Raw genomic sequence first — 25,835 nt, 5'->3', positions numbered from 1 at the left:
TCAGGAGTGTGTTGTGTGAAACAGTGCCTGCGTAGCTGTAACCCTCTCCCTCACACATAGCTACTCCCAGAATGCTTTGCATTATTGATGGACAAGCAACCACTTACCAATGTGAGCCAGAGTTTGTGTGTTGTCTGTCTGCCTGCCTGTCTTCCTGTATGTCTGTATGTTTATTTTATTTGACCTTTATTTAACTTGGCAAGTCAGTTAAGAACAAATTCTTATTTACAATGACAGCCTAGGAACAGTGGGTTAACTGCCATGTTCAGGGGCAGAACGACAGAGTTTTACCTTGTCAGCTCGGGGATTCAATCTAGCAAACTTTCGGTTACTGGCCCAACGCTCTAACCACTAGGCTACCAGCCGGCAGACAGTCTGTCCATCTGTCTGCCTGTCTGTCTGTCTGTCTGCCTGCCTGTCTTCCCGCCTGTCTGCCTGCCTGTCTTCCTGTCTGTCTGCCTGTCTGTCTGCCTGTATGTCTGTCTGCTAGTCTGCATGTTCATCCACATACAGTAGTCTTCATCCTGACACTCCCCCTCTGCAGAACATAATATCTATAGAGTTGAAATACATTCCTCTGACAAGCGCTACTAATGTATCACTGATTGGCTCTGAAGCTCTTCTCTGTGCACACACACACACACACACACACACACACACACACACACACACACACACACACACACACACACACACACACACACACACACACACACACACACACACACACACACACACACAGCTCTGTATGAGAGGATTAGGCTTGTTTTCGGAGCTTGTCCTTGTCATGTCTCCCTGCCTGTCCTCCTGACGTCTCGGCCCCCGAGCCACCCCAGATCACACGAGTCACTCCTCTGTGACATGCTGACATTTTCCAGACAACGATTTCATACCACCGGGGACTTACTGATCGCCAAAAATACACATACACACACACACACACACACACACACACACACACACACACACACACACACACACACACACACACACACACACACACACACACACACACACACACACACACACAGACCGCTGGGATTTTTGTAATTTTTTATAGGTCGGACTTTGAAGTGTGAGAAAGGGGCGAGAAACCGTATCCACAATGCATTGGTTCACAATGACTTCAAAAGAAAAATATGACATTTACAAAACTGACTGACATTTACGAGAACTGTTGTTGTTGCTGCTGTTATTATTTCCATCATTATCTTATCTTCCTAAGTATACTGCAGCAGTGCTCCGGTGGATGATAGATTTAGAAGCTGTTTTGGAAAACAACTTAACATAGCTACCATCATAACCCTCTCAGGCAGATAGGTATTGGCATTCACAAGATGTCGCTCATGTTTTCCATGTATTGATTTGTTGTCGACACCTCAACCTCAACAGCCTAGCTTTACAGATGTTGTCTCTGGCCGTTAGAACACTGAACTGACTTTACAGATGTTGTCTCTGGCTGTTAGAACACTGAACTGACTTTACAGATGTTGTCTCTGGCCGTTAGAACACTGAACTGACTTTACAGATGTTGTCTCTGGCTGTTAGAACACTGAACTGACTTTACAGATGTTGTCTCTGGCTGTTAGAACACTGAACTGACTTTACAGATGTTGTCTCAGGCTGTTAGAACACTGAACTGACTATACAGATGTTGTCTCTGGCTGTTAGAACACTGAACTGACTTTACAGATGTTGTCTCTGGCTGTTAGAACACTGAACTGACTTTACAGATGTTGTCTCTGGCTGTTAGAACACTGAACTGACTTTACAGATGTTGTCTCTGGCTGTTAGAACACTGAACTGACTTTACAGATGTTGTCTCTGGCTGTTAGAACACTGAACTGACTTTACAGATGTTGTCTCTGGCTGTTAGAACACTGAACTGACTTTACAGATGTTGTCTCTGGCTGTTAGAACACTGAACTGACTTTACAGATGTTGTCTCTGGCTGTAAACTTTAAATTGTCTCTGCGTTAGAACACTGAACTGACTTTACAGATGTTGTCTCTGGCTGTTAGAACACTGAACTGACTTTACAGATGTTGTCTCTGGCTGTTAGAACACTGAACTGACTTTACAGATGTTGTCTCTGGCTGTTAGAACACTGAACTGACTTTACAGATGTTGTCTCTGGCTGTTAGAACACTGCGCTGTATGGATCGCCAGAGGACAATGCATTCTATTAACCCTATACTGTAATACATTCATAATGAATCCGTTGTGTATCTGCCTCCCCCTTGTCAGTGCATTGTAAGACTTGTTTTTTTATTTTTATTCTTATTTTTTTTAAATCACCTTTATTTAACCAGGTAGGCAAGTTGAGAACAAGTTCTCATTTACAATTGCGACTTGGCCAAGATAAAGCAAAGCAGTTTGACATATACAACACATGGAGTAAAACAAACATACAGTCAATAATACAGTAGAAAAATAAGTCTATATACAATGGGTGTCACGTCCTGGCCAGTATAAGGGTTAATTGTTATTGTAGTTTGGTCAGGACGTGGCAGAGGGTATTTGTTTTATGTGGTTCAGGGTGGTGTGTTAGTTAGGAGGGTGTTTGATTTATTATTTCCAGGTTTTGAGTTATGGTCTATGTTTATGTATTTCTATGTGTAGTCTAGTAAGTGTGTTTCTATGTGGAGTTAATTGGGGTGGACTTCCAATTGAAGGCAGCTGTTTGGTGTTGCCTTTGATTGGAAGTCCTATATTAGCTGGGTGTGTTTGTCTTGTATTTGTGGGAGATTGTTTTTGCACTGCGTATGTATAGCCTGCAAAACTGTCATTTGTCGTGCTTATTGTTTTCTTGTTTTTTTCGTGTTCAACGTTCGTTAATAAATTAAGAAAATGAACACCAACTCTGCTGCATATTGGTCCACCTTTTCAGACGACGATTTCGCTATATCATCGGAGGATGAAGAAAATCGTGACAATGGGAGCAAATGAGGTGAGATAAGGGAGGTAAAGGCAAAAAAGGCTATGGTGGCGAAGTACATACAATATAGCAAGTAAAACATTGGAATGGTAGATTTGCAGTGGAAGAAAGTGAAAAGTAGAAATAGAAATAATGGGGTGCAAAGGAGCAAAATAAATAATTTAATAAATACAGTAGGGGAAGAGGTAGTTGTTTGGGCTAAATTATAGATGGGCTATGTACAGGTGCAGTAATCTGTGAGCTGCTCTAACAGCTGGTGCTTAAAGCAAGTGTGGGAGATGAGTGTTTCCAGTTTCAGAGATTTTTGTAGTTCGTTCCAGTCATTGGCAGCAGAGAACTGGAAGGAGAGGCGGCCGAAGGAGGAATTGGCTTTGGGGGTGACCAGAGAGATATACCTGCTGGAGCGCGCGCTACAGGTGGGTGCTGCTATGGTGACCATCGAGCTGAGATAAGGGGGAACTTTACCTAGCAGGGTCTTGTAGATGACCTGGAGCCAGTGGGTTTGGCGACGAGTATGAAGCAAGGGCCAGCCAAAGAGAGCGTACAGGTCGCAGTGGTGGGTAGTATATGGGGCTTTGGTGACAAAACGGATGGCACTGTGATAGACTGCATCCAATTTGTTGAGTAGGGTATTGGAGGCTATTTTGTAAATGACATCGCCGAAGTCGAGGATCGGTAGGATGGTCAGTTTTACGAGGGTATGTTTGGTAGCATGAGTGAAGGATGCTTTGTTGCAAAATAGGAAGCCAATTCCAGATTTAACTTTGGATTGGAGGGTGTTTGATGTGAGTCTGGAAGGAGAGTTTACAGTCTAACCAGACACCTAGGTATTTGTAGTTGTCCACATATTCTTAGTCAGAACCGTCCAGAGTAGTGATGCTGGACGGGCGGGCAGGTGCAGGCAGCGATCGGTTGAAGAGCATGCATTTAGTTGTACTTGTATTTAAGCGCAGTTGGAGGGCACGGAAGGAGAGTTGTATGGCATTGAAGCTCATCTGGAGGGTTGTTAACACAGTGTCCAAAGAAGGGGCAGAAGTATACAGAATGGTGTCGTCTGCGTAGAGGTGGATCAGAGACTCACCAGCAGCAAGAGCGACATCATTGATGTATACAGAGAAAAGAGTCGGCCCGAGAATTGAACCCTGTGGCACCCCCATAGAGACTGCCAGAGGTCCGGACAAAAGGCCCTCCGATTTGACACCCTGAACTCTATCAGAGAAGTAGTTGGTGAACCAGGCGAGGCAATCATTTGAGAAACCAAGACTATTGAGTCTGCCGATGAGGATGTGGTGATTGACAGAGTCGAAAGCCTTGGCCAGGTCAATGAATACGGCTGCACAGTATTGTTTCTTATCGATGGTGGTTAAGATATTGTTTAGGACCTTGAGCGTGGCTGAGGTGCACCCATGACCAGCTCTGAAACCAGACTGCATAGCGGAGAAGGTGCGGTGGGATTCGAAATGGTCGATAATCTGTTTGTTGACTTGGCTTTCGAAGACCTTAGAAAGGCAGGGTAGGATAGATATAGGTCTGTAGCAGTTTGGGTCAAGAGTGTCCCCCCCTTTGAAGAGGGGGATGACCGCAGCTGTTTTCCAATCTTTGGGTATCTCAGACGACACGAAAGAGAGGTTGAACAGGCTAGTAATAGGGGTTGCAACAATTTCGGCAGATAATTTTAGAAAGGGTCCAGATTGTCTAGCCCGGCTGATTTGTAGGGGTCCAGATTTTGCAGCTCTTTCAGAACATCAGCTGAATGGATTTGGGAGGAGAAATGGGGAAGGCTTGGTCAAGTTCCTGTGGGGGGTGCAGTGCTGTTGACCGGGGTAGGGGTAGCCAGGTGGAAAGCATGGCCAGCCGTAGAAAAATGCTTATTGAAATTCTCAATTATAGTTTATTTATCAGTGGTGACAGAGTTTCCTATCCTCAGTGAAGTGAGCAGCTGGGAGGAGGTGCTCTTATTCTCCATGGACTTTACAGTGTCCAAGAACCTTTTTGAGTTTGTGTTGCAGGAAGCAAATTTCTGCTTGAAAAAACTAGCCTTGGCTTTTCTAACTGCCTGTGTATATTGGTTTCTAACTTCCCTGAAAGTTGCATATCACGGGGGCTGTTCGACGCTAATGCAGAATGCCACAGGATGTTTTTGTGTTGGTTAAGGGCAGTCAGGTCAGTCAGTCACGTGTGAATGTGCTTATCTTCCCACAAACTGTAGACCATGAGTACACACAGTTTCTAGTGGTTGAAGTATTGTATTGCAAGAAAACAAAAGTAGCCTGGTAGCCCTGTGCAAATGGGGAATATACACACATTTTGCAAAACATTAAGAGCACCTTCCTACTTAATGTTTTGTTCACTCAGTGTCTGTTCACTTATTCATGACTAGATGCAATCATTTGCTGTTAGTGAGGGAAAAAAAGTGATTTATTGTGTCTTAGCATTCTGAAATAATTACAAATATATTTCCCATTATTTATTTAATTTCCATGATCATTGCAGAATAAATTCCTCACCTTTTCTGACTGTGATGGTTTCATACTCGCGAAATAGTGTCACGACTTCCACCGAGGGTGGTTCCTCTCCCTGTTCGGGCGGTGCTCGGCGGTCGGCGTCGCCGGCCTACTAGCCGTCACTGATCCATTTTTCTTTTTCCGTTTGTTTTGTCTTTGTTTTTTTCACAACTGGTTTCATTTGCTTTAATTTCTGTGTGTATATTTTACCCCTGTTGCCTGCTTAGGTTTGTGCGGGATTATTTGTCTCAGGTTGCTCGTTGAGGTTGTGCCTCAGTTTATTTCATCTATATACCGATTGTGTATAAGTTTGAGGAGCGTTGTTTTTTCCTCCCGTGAGTAACTCCATTCTCTTTTTGTCATGGGCGTTGCTATTGGTATTGTACCTGTCTTTTTGTTGTGGACTTGCCTATTAAAAGACGCTCCTTGGACATCTCTGCTCTCCTGCGCTTGACTCCTTCACCTACCTCATAATCAAAACCTGACAAATAGCTTATAGGCCTACAACAAGTTAGGATATGCCACCATTTGTCCCATCTCTCATCCACTTCACATTAGTAAAAAGATAGGCTATTTCAATTATTTTGCTCTATGCGATCCGATCAGATACGCAGTTTAACGCTAGACCCGACGGTTAATCTTTTCCATTGATTTCTCGAGTAGACAATACTTAATTTAGAAACATAATATATAATACATATAGGATAACTATTGCACCTTTCAGGACATGATGCGTTCATGTTTCTGAAGTAGCCATATAACAAATTACTATGTGTATCTCTCATTTAATTGGGCCTATTAGATAGGCTATTATAATTTCAAGTTTTTGCTCTGTGGATCCAAAAGGGAACGAGGTTTATAAAATACAGTAGAATTTAACAGGTGAACAGACAGTTGATCTTTGCAGCATATTTAGGTTCGGGAGAAAGTAAATTCCAAAACATTATCGAATTCAGACGATCTGTTTACAGTCCACAACAATTTGCAATTGTTTATGTGTTTCAGAAATGTCCAGATACAGCAAATGTCACTGCAAAAGAAAACCTTCTGCCAACACCTCCAAAGATATTTGATCAGTTCACCATTGCTATTTCCTTTAGATATACTGTCTTGTCCTACTTCCAATAATTCCTAAGTGAACCCCAAAAGGTGAATGATGGGTGTTTTTCAGGTGGAGATATAATGCTCGTTCACATGTGCACAGTTCCATGACAGGTCTGATTTATAATGGGAAACATGCGTATATCAAATCAAATCAAAGTGTATTTGTCACGTGCGCTGAATACAACAGTGAAATGCTTACTTACAGGCTCTAACCTGTTATTGTATGGTGTGCGCCAAGTTTATAAATCTCAATATTTGTGTGAGCACAGTCTTTTAAAAAGTTGCGCATGCAGATATTTAATGTAACATTTAAACAGAAATTATGAATGAGACCCCTGAGCTTTACTGGGGAGGAGGAACCAAAATGCAAGGGTGGATTAAATAGGCAAGGGAGTGACTTGGAAAGGGGTGACGCTGAGGGGTGTGTGTGTGTGAACGGAAATGGCAATATTGAGGTTGTTACCACATCTCGAGATATGCTAATTGATATCACAATGTCAAAGTGGAACACCCACCAAACATCACAGACCCCATATATCAATCCAGAATGACCATCTTAAATCCATCACGAAATGTGATTCTTGACGTCTACAGATAGACCAACATCCGCCTGGGTGTTGGGGTGGTGTTGACCTCTACTGCTGTTGCGAGGGGAGATCCAAGTCGTCAATAGAAATAAATTAGCATTAATATCTAGTCTCACGCCTCCGCTAGCTGCTAATTAGCCTGCGTTTCCACGGTAGCGCCAGCTGTAATAACAGCCAACCGTATCCAGGGCACGTTTTTATGCTCGTTAGCCTAGCGTGTTTCATATGTACAGTCATTGTGCCTTTTGTTTGGCAAATGGAGATAGATTTTCATATTTTGTCTGAAAGCATTTCCCCTCAGTTTTTTTCATCACAGAAAAACCTGTTCAAAGAGTTGTTTTTGACCTGAGCTAGCCTGCTGAGTTAACTGTAAAGCTACTGTCTCGGTATGACCTGCACTCAGACTAGCCCGGCTGGATCGGACTGGATCAGACCAGGAAATGACATGGTGTGGAGACAGGAACACAATGGTGAGGCAGCAATTACACTTCCTGCAATTCTAGGACGAGGGGAAAATGGAGGTTTGGAGTACTATTTGAGAGCCCTTGCTTTCGGAACACTCACACTGAGAAAATAACCCAACAATTTGAGCCTAGAGTCAATCAAAGCCTTTGTTCCTCATGTCAGGCCCATTTCCATTGGTTAGCAGGGGTCCTCTAGCTCTGGCCACAGCTTGCTAGTGAGGACAGGATTGATGTCATATAACATGTGACAATTAGCAGACGTAGTTATCCAAAACGCCTTACTGTCATGCGTGCATACAATTTACTTATGGGTGGCCCCGGGAATTGAACCCACAACCCTGACGGTGCAAGCACCATGCTCTTCCAACTGAGCTTTGATGGCATTGATTCATATGTTGGAGATTGCTTAAGACACAGGTGGGTAACTCCAATCCTAAAGGGCTGTACTGTAGCACAGTTTTTTGTTCCAGCACTATCACACCTGACTAAAGACCATGATAAGTGGATTACATCATTTGTGTTGGAACAAAAAACGGTAGCCCCGTAGCTCAAGTCCACCACTGTTTTAATCTTATCAGATGTTGTGTTTTCAGTAGAGTAGTGGCATTGGAACTAACACTGTGGAAAATATGACTTCAGATCTAACATGAGAAGCTGTCATCATAAACCAGTACAAACACTCAAATATAAAAACCTGCTTTGTATTGCCGTCTTTAATCAGCCTTTAATCATCGCTGTGTGTGTGTGTGTGTGTGTGGCGCTGTGGGCAGAGAGGGGGAAGTTGGCATTTGGTCCCCTGGCCCAAAATTATACCACTTCTGTTTGAGCAAAGGATTAGAATAAAGATGGAATGAACAGTTTTTTTAGGGAGAGAGAGAAAGAGATGGAAGATGAATTCAGAGGGGAGATAAAGAAATGTGCAGAGGAGAGATGAAGGATACACTGGCAGAGGAGAGAGGGAGAGGAAGATAGTCCAGCAGAGGAGAGAGGGAGAGGAGAGAAGGAGAGGAAGATAGTCTGGCAGAGGAGAGAGGGAGAGAGGTGGGTTTTGGACAAGAGAGGGGAAAATTAATATTAACAGGAGAAAGGGGAGAGGTGGAGAACTAGTAAAGGACAGAGAGACAGATGGAGGTAAGAGGTGTGGTAAAGGACAGAGGAGAGATGGACAAATGGAGGGCGCGGTGTGGTAGAGGACAAAGGAGAGATGGACAGATGGAGTGGGAGGTGTGGTAGAGGAGAGATGGACAGATGGAGTGGGAGGTGTGGTAGAGGACCGAGGAGAGAGAGATAGATGGAGGGAGAGGTGTGGTAGAGGACAGAGGAGAGAGAGATTGACAGATGGAGGGAGAGGTGTGGTAGAGGACCGAGGAGAGAGAGATTGACAGATGGAGGGAGAGGTGTGGTAGAGGACAGAGGAGAGATAGATAGATGGAGGGAGAGGTGTGGTAGAGGACCGAGGAGAGAGAGATAGATGGAGGGAGAGGTGTGGTAGAGGACAGAGGAGAGATAGATAGATGGAGGGAGAGGTGTGGTAGAGGAGAGATAGATAGATGGAGGGAGAGGTGTGGTAGAGGACCGAGGAGAGAGAGATAGATGGAGGGAGAGGTGTGGTAGAGGACAGAGGAGAGATAGATAGATGGAGGGAGAGGTGTGGTAGAGGACAGAGGAGAGAGAGATTGACAGATGTAGGGAGAGGTGTGGTAGAGGACAGAGGTAGAAAGAGGGGTGGGTTGTTTTCCTCTTCCTGGTGTCAGGCCATCACCTTACATTTTCAATCTGTTCTACCTGTCAGGTGTTGAACATGTTAATGAAGACACACTGGAGAGCTGAGAGGCAAGGGACTCACACACACACATACTGTACATACGCATACACACACAAGCATACACACATACAGAGAGAGAAGAATAGACATGTATACACAGCGAGAGGGCTAGTGATCCTAGCATTTTCTACTATTCCCAGCCCACACACACACACGCACACACGCACACATGCATACATGCATACATGCATACATGCATACATACACACATACATTACATGCATACATACAAACACACATACATTACATGACCAAAAGTATGTGGACACCTGCCATTGCATAATCATGGGCATTAATATGGAGTTGGTCCCCCCTTTCCTGCTATAACAGCCTCTACTCTTCTGGGAAAGCTAGATGTTGGAACATTACTGAAGGAACTTGCTTCCACTCAGCCACAAGAGCATTAGTGAGGTCGGGCACTGATGTTGGGTGACTAGGCCTGTCTCGTAGTCAGTGTTCCAATTCATTCCAAAGGTGTTCGATGGGGTTGAGGTCAGCGCTCTGTGCAGATTAGTCAGGTTCTTCCACACCGATCTCGACAAACCATTTCTGTACGGACCTCGCTTGTGCACAGGGGCATTGTCATGCTGAAACAGGAAAGGGCCTCCCCAAACTGTTGACACAAAGTTGGAAGCGCAGAATTGTCTAGAATGTCATTGAATGCTGTAGCGTTAAGATTTCCCTTCACTAGAACTAAGGGGCATAGCCCAAACCATGAAAAGCAGCCCCAGACCATTATTCCTCCTCCACCAAACTTTACAGTTGGCACTATGCATTCGGCAGGTAGCGTTCTCCTGGCAGCCGCCAAACCCAGATTCGTCCGTCAGACTGCCAGATGGTGAAGCGTGATTCATCACTCCAGAGAATGCGTTTTCATTTCTCTAGAGTTCAATGGTGGCGAGCTTTACACCACTCCACCCGACACTTGGCATTGCGCATGGTGATTTTTAGGCCTGTGTGCAGCTGCTCGGCCATGGAAACCCATTTTATGAAGCTCCCTGTGAGCAGTTCTTGCGCTGACGTTGCTTCCAGAGGAAGTTTGGAACTCTGTAGTGCAACTGAGGACAGTCTTTTTTTTTTTTTTTTACGCGCAACGCGCCCTTCAGTACGGCATCTCTAGCAGGGCTGAAATTTGACAAACTGACTTGTTGGAAAGGTGGCATCCTATGACGGTGCCACGTTGAAAGTCACTGAGCTCTTAAGTAAGACCATTCTACTGCCAACGTCTATCCAGATTGCAAGGCTGTGTGCTCGATTTTATACACTGGTCAGCAACGGGTGTGGTTGAAATAACCGAATCAACTAATTTGAAGGGGTGTCCACATACTTTTGTATATAGTGTACATACACACAAATAGAGACAGGTGTAGGCATAGCACGAAGTCGAGTCCAATGAGCCATTGCCAGTTTTTCCTCAGTTGCTGTGAAATAATCTGCCTATCATTTTCTCTCATCTCTCTCCCTCACTCCGCCTCATACACAAACACATTTGGCAGAACCTGCCCTATCTTTCTACTCCCTAGTCCCTGGCCCAATTTGAACAGTATCAATGAGCGATGGTGGCCCACCGGTGCCAAAAGACATGAGTGGAAAAAGTTAGGTGCCGTTCTGTGAAGCATTTTACATTACTTCTCCCTCTGCAACAAAACTTCTCTCCAATGAGAGCAGAGAGAACATTTTGCCTCTAAGCATTTTAGTTTGGATTACACGGTGTGTATGCAGGGAACTCAGTTCAGACAGACTCTCATAAAGCCTTGCATATTTTACCATTTCAATGGCCAGAAGATCACCCTGTATAAGCTTCTGATCCCGATAAGACTTCTGAACTGCACACACCCTCCAACATTGGAACTACACAATCACACAGAAACACACATACACACATACAAAAAAGTTTACTTTGGGATTTGACTTGTCAAGATGATAGCAAAGCAGTCATCTGGCTGCTGATTGGCTGTCTGACTGATCTGAAGAGTCAATCATAAATGCTGTTTCAGCAGGATTCTCTAGGGCACATCACTACAGGCTCATAAAGTTCCCTGAAACAAATATCTTCACAACAGCTATTCATAGACATATCTTTGTCACAATTATTTTCTCCCTCTCCTCCTCTCTCTCCTCCCATTCTTCCTCTCTTCTTCTCTCCTATCTTTTCGCCTCTCCTCTTCTCCTCTTTTCATACCCTCTCCCTCTCTTCTCTCTCCTCTCTTCCTCCTCTCCTCTCTCTCTTCCCCTGAAGGTAAACTGCATTGAGAGCGATGTCACCTGAGGCAGTCCTACAGTGTGAACCATCCTACCTCTCTAACCTCATCAGCTCCACATGTATCCTGTGTATTCTGTTCCTGCTCATCCCAAAGTGCCAGCTCCTTTTGCACCATTATTTTGAATGGTGTGGAAGCACTAGTCACTAGACACACTACAGTAGCAATGGGCTATAAGTAGGTGAGGCTCCTCTACAGAGAGAGATACAATGAACTCTGTGACTTCATTGGAATTATGTAACACTGAATTAATAGTCTTATTGATTTTTCATTGTGAATTGGAGTCATCAGCCTTGGGTAGCGATATTTACATTGTAAGGGGAAGCTACAGTACGTGGCTGATGCTAATTCCAGTCATTCACCCAAAAGATATCATGATACTATAGTGCTTTGTTGCTCCTCCATATAAAAGAAAGGCCCCATGGCCAGAGGCAGGGCCAAATGACTGGCTGCTATAGAGAATAGGCCTGAAGGTTAAGTACTATCCTCTGGGGTATTAAAAGGGTCATAAACTCTAATAGGGATATTTGAACGCATTGAACTCTAAATGGCCTTGCATGAGAGGAGCGTGGACACATGCTTTTTCTCCCCCAAGCCATTCTACACAGGGAAGTAGAAAATAGAAACTATTGATTTCCAGTGTGCTTTTATGTGACTGCCTTAGCTGTGTTCTGTTTGTGTTTTGGTCCATTTTTTTCTTCTCTTTCATTCGTTGCCTGTCCTTATACAGGGAGGCCAGGGCTTTTGTGGTGATTGGACGTACATTAATAGAATACATAGTGCTTGTGATTCATTAATATCTTGGAGTAGGCTAAAGACCATAACACAGACTGAACTGGGTAACTACCACAAGGGATAGTTCACCCAAATTACAAAATGGCACATTGGTTTCCTTACCCTGTAAGCAGTCTATGGACAATGTTTGACAGCAATTCATGCTTTGGTTTAGTTTTCCTGGCTCTGTTTCTACATGCTAATGTTTTAGCATTTGTGGCACAAATCCTATTCAAGTCATCAGACTGATATTATACATTATACAGTGAGGGGAAAAAAGTATTTGATCCCCTGCTGATTTTGTACGTTTGCCCACTGACAAAGAAATGATCAGTCTATAATTTTAATGGTAGGTTTATTTGAACAGTGAGAGACAGAATAACAACAAAAAAATCCAGAAACACGCATGTCAAAAATGTTATAAATTGATTTGCATTTTAATGAGGGAAATAAGTATTTGACCCCTCTGCAAAACATGACTTAGTGCTTGGTGGCAAAACTCTTGTTGGCAATCACAGAGGTCAGACGTTTCTTGTAGTTGGCCACCAGGTTTGCACACATCTCAGGAGGGATTTTGTCCCACTCCTCTTTGCAGATCTTCTCCAAGTCATTAAGGTTTCGAGGCTGACGTTTGGCAACTCGAACCTTATGCTCCCTCCACAGATTTTTCTATGGGATTAAGGTCTGGAGACTGGCTAGGCCACTCCAGGCAAACTTCAGACGGGCATGTATATGTGCTTTCTTGAGCAGGGGGACCTTGCGGGCGCTGCAGGATTTCAGTCCTTCACGGCGTAGTGTGTTACCAATTGTTTTCTTGGTGACTATGGTCTCAGCTGCCTTGAGATCATTGACAAGATCCTCCCGTGTAGGTCTGGGCTGATTCCTCACCGTTCTCATGATCATTGCAACTCCACGAGGTGAGATCTTGCATGGAGCCCCAGGCCGAGGGAGATTGACAGTTCTTTTGTGTTTCTTCCATTTGCGAATAATCGCACCAACTGTTGTCACCTTCTCACCAAGCTGCTTGGCGATGGTCTTGTAGCCCATTCTAGCCTTGTGTAGGTGTACAATCTTGTCCCTGACATCCTTGGAGAGCTCTTTGGTCTTGGCCATGGTGGAGAGTTTGGAATCTGATTGATTGATTGCTTCTGTGGACAGCTGTCTTTTATACAGGTAACAAACTGAGATTAGGAGCACTCCCTTTAAGAGTGTGCTCCTAATCTCAGCTCGTTACCTGTATAAAAGACACCTGGGAGCCAGAAATCTTTCTGATTGAGAGGGGGTCAAATACTTATTTCCCTAATTAAAATGCAAATCAATTTATAACATTTTTGACATGTGTTTTTCTGGATTTTTTGTTGTTGTTATTCTGTCTCTCACTGTTCAAATAAACCTACCATTAAAATTATAGACTGATCATTTCTTTGTCAGTGGGCAAACGTACAAAATCAGCAGGGGATCAAATACTTTTTTCCCTCACTGTAAGATAAACATTTGTGAAAGATTATTGGAATCTGTGTTGGTTGCTGGACAGGTAGGATGACTGACAATAGTGAAGGTGAACAGTTGATCATGGGTCAGGTGACAGAAGAATGGATGAGACTGAGGCAGGAATTCCTTTAACCACAACAAAGTGGTATATTTACTGGGTAGTTTGTCTGTGGTTGATTCATGGACGCACAGAATGTCTGGATTAGACAGAGTTGAGGTTGGGCGGTTGCGATTTCCTCCTTTTAATGAGTTCAGATCTGTCAGACATTTCCACCTGACCTAATTAAAGCGCCCCTGGCCCAGCTGAGCAAGTGGCCATGAATTAAAGGATTCTTCCACCAACTCCATGGGCCTTTCTACAATTTGTCTTCTGCAATTCTCTGCATTCACAACAACAGATGGTAGTTCAAGACAAACACATTGGCACAATCATGACATTGTTAATTGAAAGTGAAAAGTGTACGTTTAGCCAGGTAGGACATGGACTCGCACTAGCTTCTATCTATAGAGCCTACCATCTGCATAGAAACTGAGTCTACCATCTGCATAGAAACTGAGTCTACCATCTGCATAGGAACTGAGTCTACCATCTGCATAGGAACTGAGTCTACCATCTGCATAGGAACTGAGTCTACCATCTGCATAGAAACTGATTTAGAAAAATATATCATCAATCATTAGGACTAGTTTCAGCAACTGTTGCCATGTCAACAAAGAAGGATTTCTAACTGGGAATAAAAAGCTACTTTATCTTACCCAGGAACATCCATCTCTCTATCCCTCCATCCATCCTTCCATCTTTCCCACGGAGTCCTGTATAATAGTGGTCTCAGTGGGAGAAACACCTGCAGTGTTGTGTTTATGCTGATTGGCTGTTTGATTGCTTTTAGCTCTCTGTAATTGGCTGACAGTAGGTGATGGATTAGTAGTCACAAGCCTGTTTAACTGATTGATATTTCCTGCTGTTGTCTGGGAGTGTGTTTGCTGTAATGTTTCTTGTGTTGATGATGTGTTGGGTGGTGGTCTGTTATGGACTGTTGGCTAGAGGCTGGGTGGTGATCTGTTATGGACTGTTGGCTAGAGGCTGGGTGGTGGTCTGTTATGGACTGTTGGCTAGAGGCTGGGTGGTGGTCTGTTATAGACTGTTGGCTAGAGGCTGGGTGCTGATCTGTTATGGACTGTTGGCTAGAGGCTGGGTGGTGGTCTGTTATGGACTGTTGGCTAGAGGCTTGGTGGTGGTCTGTTATGGACTGTTGGCTAGAGGCTGGGTGGTGGTCTGTTATGGACTGTTGGCTAGAGGCTGGGTGGTGGTCTGTTATGGACTGTTGGCTAGAGGCTGGGTGGTGGTCTGTTATTGCTGTTATCGACTGTTGGCTAGAGGCTGGGTGGTGGTCTGTTATGGACTGTTGGCTAGAGGCTGGGTGGTGGTCTGTTATGGACTGTTGGCTAGAGGCTGGGTGGTGGTCTGTTATGGACTGTTGGCTAGAGGCTGGGTGGTGGTCTGTTATGGACTGTTGGCTAGAAGCTGGGTGGTGGTAGGTTATGGACTGTTGGCTAGAGGCTGGGTGGTGATCTGTTATCGGCTGTTGGCTAGAGGCTGGGTGGTGATCTGTTATGGACTGTTGGCTAGAGGCTGGGTGGTGGTCTATTATGGACTGTTGGCTAGAGGCTGGTTGGTGGTCTGTTATCGGCTGTTGGCTAGAGGCTGGGTGGTGGTCTGTTATGGACTGTTGGCTAGAGGCTGGGTGGTAGTCCCGTGTGGCTCAGTTGGTAGAGCATGGTGTTTGCAACGCCAGGGTTGTGGGTTCGATTCCCACGGGGGACCAGTACGGAGAAAAAAATGTACGCATTCAGTACTGTAAGTCGCTCTGGATAAGAGCGTCTGCTAAATGACTAAAATGTAAATGTAAATGGTCTGTTATGGACTGTTGTCTAGAGGCTGGGTGGTGGTCTGTTATGGACTGTTGGCTGGGTGGTGGTCTGTTATGGACTGTTGGCTAGAGGCTGGGTGGTGGTCTGTTATGGACTGTTGGCTAGAGGTTGGGTGGTGGTCTGTTATGGACTGTTGGCTAGAGGCTGGGTGGTGGTCTGTTATGGACTGTTGGCTAGAGCCTGGGTGGTGGTCTGTTATGGACTGTTGGCTAGAGGCTGGGTGGTGGTCTGTTATGGACTGTTGTCTAGAGGCTGGGTGGGTGTCTGTTATGGACTGTTGGCTAGAGGCTGGGTGGGTGTCTGTTATGGACTGTTGTCTAGAGGCTGGGTGGTGGTCTGTTATCGACTGTTGGCTAGAGACTGGGTGGTGGTCTGTTATCGACTGTTGGCTAGAGACTGGGTGGTGGTCTGTTATGGACTGTTGGCTAGAGGCTGGGTGGTGGTCTGTTATGGACTGTTGGCTAGAGGCTGGGTGGTGGTCTGTTATGGACTGTTGGCTAGAGGCTGGGTGGTGGTCTGTTATTGCTGTTACCGACTGTTGGCTAGAGGCTGGGTGGTGGTCTGTTATGGTTTGTTGGCTAGAGGCTGGGTGGTGGTCTGTTATAGACTGTTGGCTAGAGGCTGGGTGGTGGTCTGTTATGGACTGTTGGCTAGAGGCTGGGTGGTGGTCTGTTATGGACTGTTGGCTGGGTGGTGGTCTGTTATGGACTGTTGGCTAGAGGCTGGGTGGTGGTCTGTTATGGACTGTTGGCTAGAGGCTGGGTGGTGGTCTGTTATGGACTGTTGGCTAGAGGCTGGGTGGTGGTCTGTTATAGACTGTTGGCTAGAGGCTGGGTGGTGGTCTATTATGGACTGTTGGCTAGAGGCTGGGTGGTGGTCTGTTATGGACTGTTGGCTAGAGGCTGGGTGGTGGTCTGTTATGGACTGTTGGCTAGAGCCTGGGTGGTGATCTGTTATCGACTGTTGGCTAGAGGCTGGGTGGTGGTCTGTTATGGACTGTTGGCTAGAGGCTGGGTGGTGGTCTGTTATGGACTGTTGGCTAGAGGCTGGGTGGTGGTCTGTTATGGACAGTTGGCTAGAGGCTGGGTGGTGGTCTGTTATGGACTGTTGGCTAGAGCCTGGGTGGTGACGGTGTGTGTGTGTGTGTGTGTTGTTTTGCCCCTCTTCCTGTGTCTAGGCTGAGTTATTGACGTCTATCCTGCTGGTGTTTTGTGACTAACTATATTGACATAGGGGAAGTGGGTGTTTGGGGCCTCACACACTGTCGGCACTCCTAAACACCCAACCTGCCCCTGAGCAGTCAGAGTAAAACAGTACTGATTTGTTTAGGACTCTGTGAGTCGTCCAGTGGACTGCCGGTAGAGAAGAGATTAAGGCGCATGGTCTGATGCACAACAAATAGCTATTAGGTACACATCCTAAAACCTATTCAGTCCCAGAATGCAGCAGTACAGCCATATTGTGTTGTGGACTGGAGCTGTGTGATGAGTACAGTTGTGTTTCCTCAGACTCACACAGCAGAGAGTGTGTTCTGTGTTCTCTCAGTCAGAGAGACAGTGGGTTCTCTCAGTCAGTCAGAGAGACAGTGGGTTCTCTCTGTCAGTCAGAGAGACAGTGGGTTCTCTCTGTCAGTCAGAGAGACAGTGGGTTCTCTCTGTCAGTCAGAGAGACAGTGGGTTCTCTCTGTCAGTCAGAGAGACAGTGGGTTCTCTCTGTCAGTCAGAGAGACAGTGGGTTCTCTCTGTCAGTCAGAGAGACAGTGGGTTCTCTCTGTCAGTCAGAGAGACAGTGGGTTCTCTCTGTCAGTCAGAGAGACAGTGGGTTCTCTCTGTCAGTCAGAGAGACAGTGGGTTCTCTCTGTCAGTCAGAGAGACAGTGGGTTCTCTCTGTCAGTCAGAGAGACAGTGGGTTCTCTCTGTCAGTCAGAGAGACAGTGGGTTCTCTCTGTCCGTCAGAGAGACAGTGGGTTCTCTCTGTCCGTCAGAGAGACAGTGGGATGACATTAACTCCCTCAGAGTAGCCTTTATGTAATTAAGGGTGAAGGGACAAGGTTGAGCTAATCATGTCTGAGTCTCCCCTCTGTGCTCATGGAGAGAAGAGTATTTTTAATTAAAATCTCCTGTACACACACACACACACACACACACACACACACACACACACACACAGAATCTCATGCCACTCTGGTTTCTTCAGCTCCGGCTCTAGCCAGAACACACAAGCCAGATTAGAATGAATTCTTCAGAAACGGACAGACAGCTTCTCTTCTAGTGTGTGTTTTTTTTTTCATTCCTCGTCTGACTAATTTCATGAAGAGCATAATTACAGTGTTTTCAATTTGGCCTCAACTCTGGAGCTATGTGGCTGACAGTCTCTCTCTGCCCTGCAGCTGAGAGGGCCGGGGGAGGAGAGGGTGTGAGAGAAATATGTGTGTAAAGTGCAGAGAGGAGGTTGTGTGGCAATCAAGAGCCAATTGGTGTGTGTGTGATGGGGTACAGGGAGAGAGAAGCAGAGGTAAGATAGGGATCTATACATAACTAGGTAACTAGATGCAAAATCTGAATTCTTTAAAGAACCGCTAGCCTTCAGTAACTAACCACACAATTTCAATAAACCCATTACTGATATTATTATGTTATTACTGTTGGTATAAACTTATTATCTCTGTAAGCTGCTCAACTGCTGTAATACTGCATGTACCAGCCAGTTAATGTATAATGACAGTTCTAAAACAATTGAGTAACATTGATTTTGTATGATTTGATTAGATAGCTGTCTATCGTGCGGTGTGTGTGTTCAAACAGTAGGAGGATGAAAGTCATGTCAGTGCTGATTTAAAGCGAGGGTTCTGGCATTACCGCTGTGTGTGTGTGTGTGTGTGTACGTGTGTGCGTGTTTTGGTCACTCTCCAGCAGTGAAATCAGAGCTTGCCTTAGGCAGTGCCCATGTTCCCGTCCTCCCAAACGTTCTTCTCCCCTGCCTCCATCCATCTCTGCTCTCCTCTCTGCTCTTATCAACAACCTCAGATTGATATTCTCCACCTCCACATCTCACACACTTAAGGGTGCTGTATGGTCACTATCCAGCTATGTGTGTGTGTGTGTGTGTGTGTGTGTGTGTGTGTGTGTTTGGTCACTATCCGTGTGTGTGTGTGTTTGGTCACTATCCAGCTGTGTGTGTGTTTGGTCACTATCCAGCTGTGTGTGTGTGCATGCTTTGACCCATTTTTATGAGTGTGTTGTGATCCGGTTCGTCTTATCAGGGATGCTCTGTCAGGTCTGATAATGACTGGGGTCCCCCAGAGTGTTTTGGCCCTCAGGCTACAGAAGCACACACCACCACTGGTACTACTGATAATAACTGCAGTTAGTCCCCTTGATATTATTTCTTAGCGCAGCTGACTCAGTGCCCCTCTGTAGAACTTAAACCATGACATCTAGTTCCTGCTCCTTCTCACTGCCATCTACTCATAATGTCTCATTCATCTGTACCCATTAGATTAGAATGTGGCACTGCCCAGTCTCTCCTTGAAGACTACCATGCCGTTGCCTGGCTTTTTCTCATCATAAATCTATCTCATAAAAGGCTAATGTGACACGGAGACACATATTTAGCTAACAATTTAGCACAGCAAATAGGGTTGCGAGTCCCACAGCTCTGCCAAGTGCCAGCCACCCAACATCTGTTCCTGTTACCATGCTGCTGCCGAGCCGAAGCCGAGCCGGGGCCATCGGTTCAAACCTAATCTGTCCTTCAGAAAGGCTCTCCTCTGCTGGGGGTTCTGATATCAGCCTGGAGGTGTGACAAGCAGCTAGCAGCCCAGAGTGAGGCGATGTGTTTATTCATTCAACTTTGAAAAAGAGGAGGTCTGCCATGACAGTCAACGCTGGTCACCTTGACCCCTCCGCTCCCTGAGCTAAAATGTAATCACGAATTGGGTGTAGGGGTTCCTTGTCTTGCCAAGCACCGAGGTGGAATAGTTGAGCATATCTTTAGTTGTACCTTAATAATGGGAAACTTCTTCACTTGGCTGTGCCCTTACAATAAAAGATTGCAGTTTTGAAACTGCAGTAAAAGTGCAGTAACTGCAGTCGACTGTGATATTTTGGACGCAGTAATTGCAGAATAACTGCAGTGTAAGTTATACTGCACTGTAACTGCAGTTACACTACAAAATGACTGTAGTAAATAGTATTTTGGTCACAGTATTTGCAGTGTCCTGCAGTTATAGAGGACTCTGACTGCAATATGTTTTTATAAGGGTGTAGGTTTATTTTTCCTACTACAGTGATGGATTTTTTATTTGGGCATTGTGTGGTGGCAAGGCAACCTCACCCATCGAGACTGTTACGTCCTCTCTCTCCTCATCACACACCATTTGCTTTGATGCCATTTTATGATTATTTTCCCAAGCGGAATGCTTCTATGCCTCTGCATTTATTTCTGATGCGTTATTCTTCAGGTAATACAAAGAGGCCGTCTTAAACAGCTTACTGAGTAGCTCTCTCTCTCCATCTCGCTCTGTCTCCCCCTCCCTCCCTCCCTCTCGCCATCTCCCTCCCTCCCTCTCGCCATCTCTCTCTCTCACACTCTCACTCTCTCACTCTCTCACTCTCTCACTCTCTCACTCTCTCACTCTCTCACTCTCTCACTCTCTCTCACTCTCTCTCCACTGTGGACAAATTGTCATTTCAACACTCCCACTGTAGAATGAAATGGGATAATGTTTGACCGGGATGAAAGGGAAGAGAAAGGGAAGGAGGGGAAAATAAAGTTGCTCTTATCACAACTGGCCAGCAGCGATGTGCACACAAAGCTCTGGCAGAATCCAATTTAGTCCTTCCTGTTAGTTTAAATGATTATCGGCGCAATTAGCCATCTCGGGTCAGACTTTAAAGCTCGTGCTAAGTGATTTCCTCAAATCCCCCAGTAAAACGCGGGCAAGCGCCACGCTTCTAAAGCACTCGCCTCGCCAACTCCAAAACAGACTCCACCTTATCCAACCTGCTCATAAATGTCAGACGACTTGTTCTGGTCTGCCTCATTGTTTAGCTTTGTAAATGAATGTTCTATTCCTTCGTTGTCTCTCAAACAAACCATGGTGACTTTGAGAGGCAGTGTTTCTTTTTATCAAGCTTTAACGTAGTTACTAAATTGGTGATTGTTTGTATGGTCTGGAGTGACATCGCGTGATGGGAGTGAGCCGCACACTGTGGGCAGGTTGATTTGTCCTTCTTCAGGAGAGGGATTAGTTGTTGAATGAGTGAGTTTGTTAGTCCTGTTCCAGAGAGGGTGGCTTTGTGGGAGACTCTGCTGTGGATACTTATTGTTGTTGTTGTTGTTTCTCTCCCTGTCTGCTCAAAAATTGAACTGGAACCTTCCAGGTAATTGTTATTACTGAGGTATTCTTTACAGTGCTCAACTAGTAGGAGAAGTCAAATCCCCAGTGCTGCTGAGTCTGATTACGTGAGCCCACTGCACATGCTGTAAAAATGTATGTCTGCTCAGATGAGTCTGCATATCTCCACAACAGTATAACACTCTATCACATAAAGAAACCAACAAACCCCTCCTCTCTTCGCCACTACTTTTTGACTTTAACGATCAAGTGGCAGTAAATACACAGTCCCTCACCTCTCTCCCCTCCTCTCCCTCTCTCTCTCTTTCCAGGGGAGATCTGTGCGTTTAAGATCCATGGTCTGGAGGCTCCGTTCGAGGCGGTGGTGCTGAATGGGACATCTGGTGAGGGCCAGCTGAGGGCCAGGGGCCTGGTGGACTGTGAGCTGCAAAAGGAGTACACCTTTATCATCCAGGCCCATGACTGTGGAGCAGGACCTGGGGGCACCGGGGGCAAGAAGTCACACAAGTGAGTTTATGAGGCAGGATGTATTTTTGTCTGTTGGTCTTTATGAAGCATATGAATTCAATACCATGCTCCCTGCAACACTGCACTCTGAAGCCAAGCCTACTGTGATCAAATAACATTTGATTACTGTAAGTAACAGAAGTGCATGTCATTCTGGCTGCAAAAGGTCTTAGGGACATCCCACTTTCTCCTTGATCCCCTTCACCTCAATGTCTGATCCTGGCTGACCCCAGGTACTTACTTCCCTGTAGTGTTTCAGCAGTGTAGGATGAAAACAGCCAGTATATTATTTTAAAGTGGTGCACAGATGAAAATGATTCACCACACTTACAGGAGCACCTATGAGCTGAGGATTCCTCTGATATTGCTTTCTCCACGGTCTCTTATGACTGTGTTATTTCCACTCTGTGTGTGTCTCTCCTCACTCTCTCTCTGCTCACACCTCTCACCTTCCTCAGCGGGAGCTCACACAGAAAACTAGTGTCTCCTTCACACACACAAACACACGCACCAGGCCTGTAATTATAGCAGCAGGTGTGTGTAAAGGTACGGTACACATTGTCCTGGGTCGTATTCTTCTGGTTTTCCCTGCCTTCCTGATTGTGGGACGTATGAAGAAACACAGCTAAACGTAGACATACATTCTATGACACAGGTTCTTTGTGAGCACCCAGGGATGACGGTCTTAGCTTTAATAGCCTGTCCAGGCGTTCCTTCTGTTGTCTGTGTCCTGGAGGAGACGAGCGGAGAGGAGAGCGTCAGTGAGCGCTACTCTCACATTTAGAGGAGAAAAACAATCCCTGCCTATGGCTCAGCCCAAATTACACATAACATGTCAGCTCTGCAAAAGTTGAGCAGTCAAGAGAATTAGCCACTAAAGAGAACAGACCACAGGATCAGAGATGACACAGGGGCCGTCAAGCTCTCTCTCTCTCTGTCTCTCTCTCTCTCTCTCTCTGTCTCTCTCTCTCTCTCTCTGTCTCTCTCTCTGTCTCTCTCTCTGTCTCTCTCTCTGTCTCTCTCTCTCTGTCTCTCTCTCTGTCTCTCTCTCTGCCTCTCTCTCTGCCTCTCTCTCTGCCTCTCTCTCTGTCTCTCTCTCTGTCTCTCTCTCTGTCTCTCTCTCTGTCTCTCTCTCTGTCTCTCTCTCTGTCTCTCTCTCTCTGTCTCTCTCTCTGTCTCTCTCTCTGTCTCTCTCTCTGTCTCTCTGTCTCTGTCTCTGTTTTTGCTGCTGCTTTTTCTCTCGTTGTCTCTGTCGTCTAATATCACATAACCTAAATCATATCTACTGTTTAATTGCCTATATCCTACCTAAATATTTCCTATATATTTACTTTATCGCCTCTATCATATTGAGTAGTGTATGAGAAAGGTAAGAAAAGGTTGAACAAGTTGACCAACATAATATTTTGTATACCTCGCTCTTTGCCTCATTCCTTCCTCTCTCGTTACCTTTGGCTCTAGTTCATATAATTATATAACCGTGTATGTAATACTCTTGTCAGAAAATGACTCTTAGGCCGTGAGTCATGTTATGCTGTGGTAAACTGTGTAATTGGCTCTCAATCAGACAGATGTTGAATGTTTTCACAGCTTTGTCATTGAAAGGTACAGTGAGCCAAGATTCCCTCCTTGGCAACAATGAGTATCACCCTGAATGACTCGGTTACATTACCAATTTATCATGGTTGTATTGTAACTCACATTTTATGTACTGTATCTCAGATGTTATTGTAACGTCTCACTCCCAAACATTTAGATCCCCGCAGCCCACTTTCCAGCTTTCTCTCCAGATCCCAATCACCTGCATGTCATCATCCCACACTATTTAGTTCAGTTCCTTGCACCCCATCACTGTGAGGTATTGTTTGTTTGAGACACACTTTTTCGTAGCTCTGTTTTTTTCCCTTCCTGCTCTCCTCACGTGTATGATAGTTTTTGCCTACTTCACTCACAACGCCTTTTGCCTATTCCCTGCCTGTACTGTTGCCATTTTTGGACCTACCATGTACGAACTTCTGCCTGCCCCTGGACCCAGCTACCTGCCTCCTCCTGTGGTCCCGTTGAAACCAGCTCTCTGTCTTCCTCGTGTTCATTACAGTTATTCTGTATTGTATGTAAGTTCTGTAACTCAAATCAGTATGGCAAAAAATATGACTTATCACCAGTGGTGTAAAGTACTTAGGTAAAAATACTTTAAAATACTTTTTGGGATATCTGTACTTTACCTTACTATTTATATTTTTGACAACTTTTACTTTTACTTCACTACATTCCTAAATAAAATATTGTACTTTTTACTCCATACATTTTCCCTGACACCCAAAAGCACTCACTACATTTTGAATGCTTGGCCGGACAGGAAAATTGTCCAATTCACACACTTATCAAGACAACATCCCTTGTCATCCCTACTGCCTTTGATCTGGCGGACTCACTAAACACAAATTCTTAATTTGTAAATTATGTCTGAGTGTTGGAGATAGCCCCTGGCTATCCGTAAATTAAAAAACAAGTAAATGGTGCAGTCTGACACACTTAATATAAGGAATTTTAAAGTATTTATACTTTTACTTTTACTTTTGATACTTAAGTATATTTTAGCAATTACATGTACTTTTGATAATTAAGTATATTTCAAACCAAGTACTTTTAGACTTTTACTCAAGTAATTTTACTGGGTGACTGACTTTCACATTTCTATTATTTTTACTCAAGTATGACAATTGGGTACTTTTTCCATCACTTCTTATCACCGTTGACTACCACTGAGTCACACAGATGGATTGTCCCACTGAACAATCATTCTGAATCAGAGCACTTTATTCTGAAAATCTATTTTAAACCTTTTTTGTCAATTTTAACATGTGTGATGAAATGTTTTCAATTTACTGCTTTTTAAAATCCTAATGAAAGAATTATGCAAATGCAGGATTAGTTCTGAATCACAGCACCACCACATTCATGGCAAATGTACCCAGACACAAAGCATTTCTAGATGTCATAATTTATTTGTACTCCTCTCACTTCCTGTGTAAAAGTGTCACATCCTTTAACTTCCCCATCTCTCCCATCTGCAGTGAGTGCTAGATTTATTACATGGGTTAAGTGCTGGAGGGCTGTTGGAGGAGGTTTAATGCCCCGGTCAGTGACGGTAGTAGCAGCTCATCTAGGATGTTAACCCCTGACCTCCTGGTTGTCCAGACTCCAGAGTGACTTGCAGGGCTAAGCTAGACAACTCATTCTAAAGCCGCCATGTTTCTACCTGTGCAGTGGTTGTCGTGAGGCAGTTATTAAACCTGTCACTTGTGATTCTGGGAAGGCCGTGTGTTCCTCACCTCCCTGCGCCGGAGGTTTGGGAACGACTAATTATCTCAACGGATGGCAGCACCTCCCCGCAACTGAGAGGATCGACACACACACACACACACACAAACACACACACGAATACTCACTCACTCACACGCACACACACACACACACAGACAGACATATACATGCATACATACATACATACATACATACATACATACATACATACATACATACATACATACATACATACATACATACATACATACATACATACATACATACTGTGGTGGATGAATCAGAATTAGTTGGGTAACATAGATAATTCATGTTTTATTAGTATAATATGCTTATGTGAGATACTTGTCATTAGAAAGTGTCCTTTGGACTCTGGTGTATTTCAGTTGCACGTTTCCCTTAGCTGGGGCTCAGTCACTTGGGGTCCAGAGAGGGGAGAGGTCAGACTTGTTTTTTACATGTCTCTGTTGCTATGCAGAATATCAGACAGGGAGGAGGACAGAATGAAACATTGTCTTCATATGTGAATGTGTCTTTACCTATTCTTAAACCATGTGAAGGGATGGCGTGATTAATGGGGAACCAATTATTTGTCTCCACAATGTCTCTATGCAGGTCACTCCCCTCAGTGAGCTTGTCCAGGAGTGGGAACAAGAGGTGTCTTACTGAGGATGGGCCTCTATGAGATAGCACTGACAGAGGAGATTTACGATGTCTTTGGGTAATAACGCCTAAAAAGCATTCCAGAGAACATGAGCTAAT

The 25,835-nt window shown here is 44.8% G+C and overlaps 1 protein-coding gene across 1 annotated transcript in view; it reads left to right on the top strand.

The window, feature by feature from the left end:
- Positions 1-25,835, top strand: part of LOC106591008 (calsyntenin-2) — a 535,394-nt gene that overhangs the window by 312,530 nt on the left and 197,029 nt on the right. Inside the window, exon 3 of the mRNA XM_045703938.1 lies at positions 21,551-21,746. Coding sequence (XP_045559894.1) covers positions 21,551-21,746 — 196 coding nt within the window. The remainder of the gene's footprint in view (positions 1-21,550; positions 21,747-25,835) is intronic.

The sequence above is a fragment of the Salmo salar genome, chromosome ssa20 (assembly GCF_905237065.1).
Source record: "Salmo salar chromosome ssa20, Ssal_v3.1, whole genome shotgun sequence".
NCBI classification, from domain to species: domain Eukaryota; kingdom Metazoa; phylum Chordata; class Actinopteri; order Salmoniformes; family Salmonidae; genus Salmo; species Salmo salar.
Note: the sequence above shows the minus strand (reverse complement) of the source record. Positions and strands in the feature narration are given on the sequence as shown.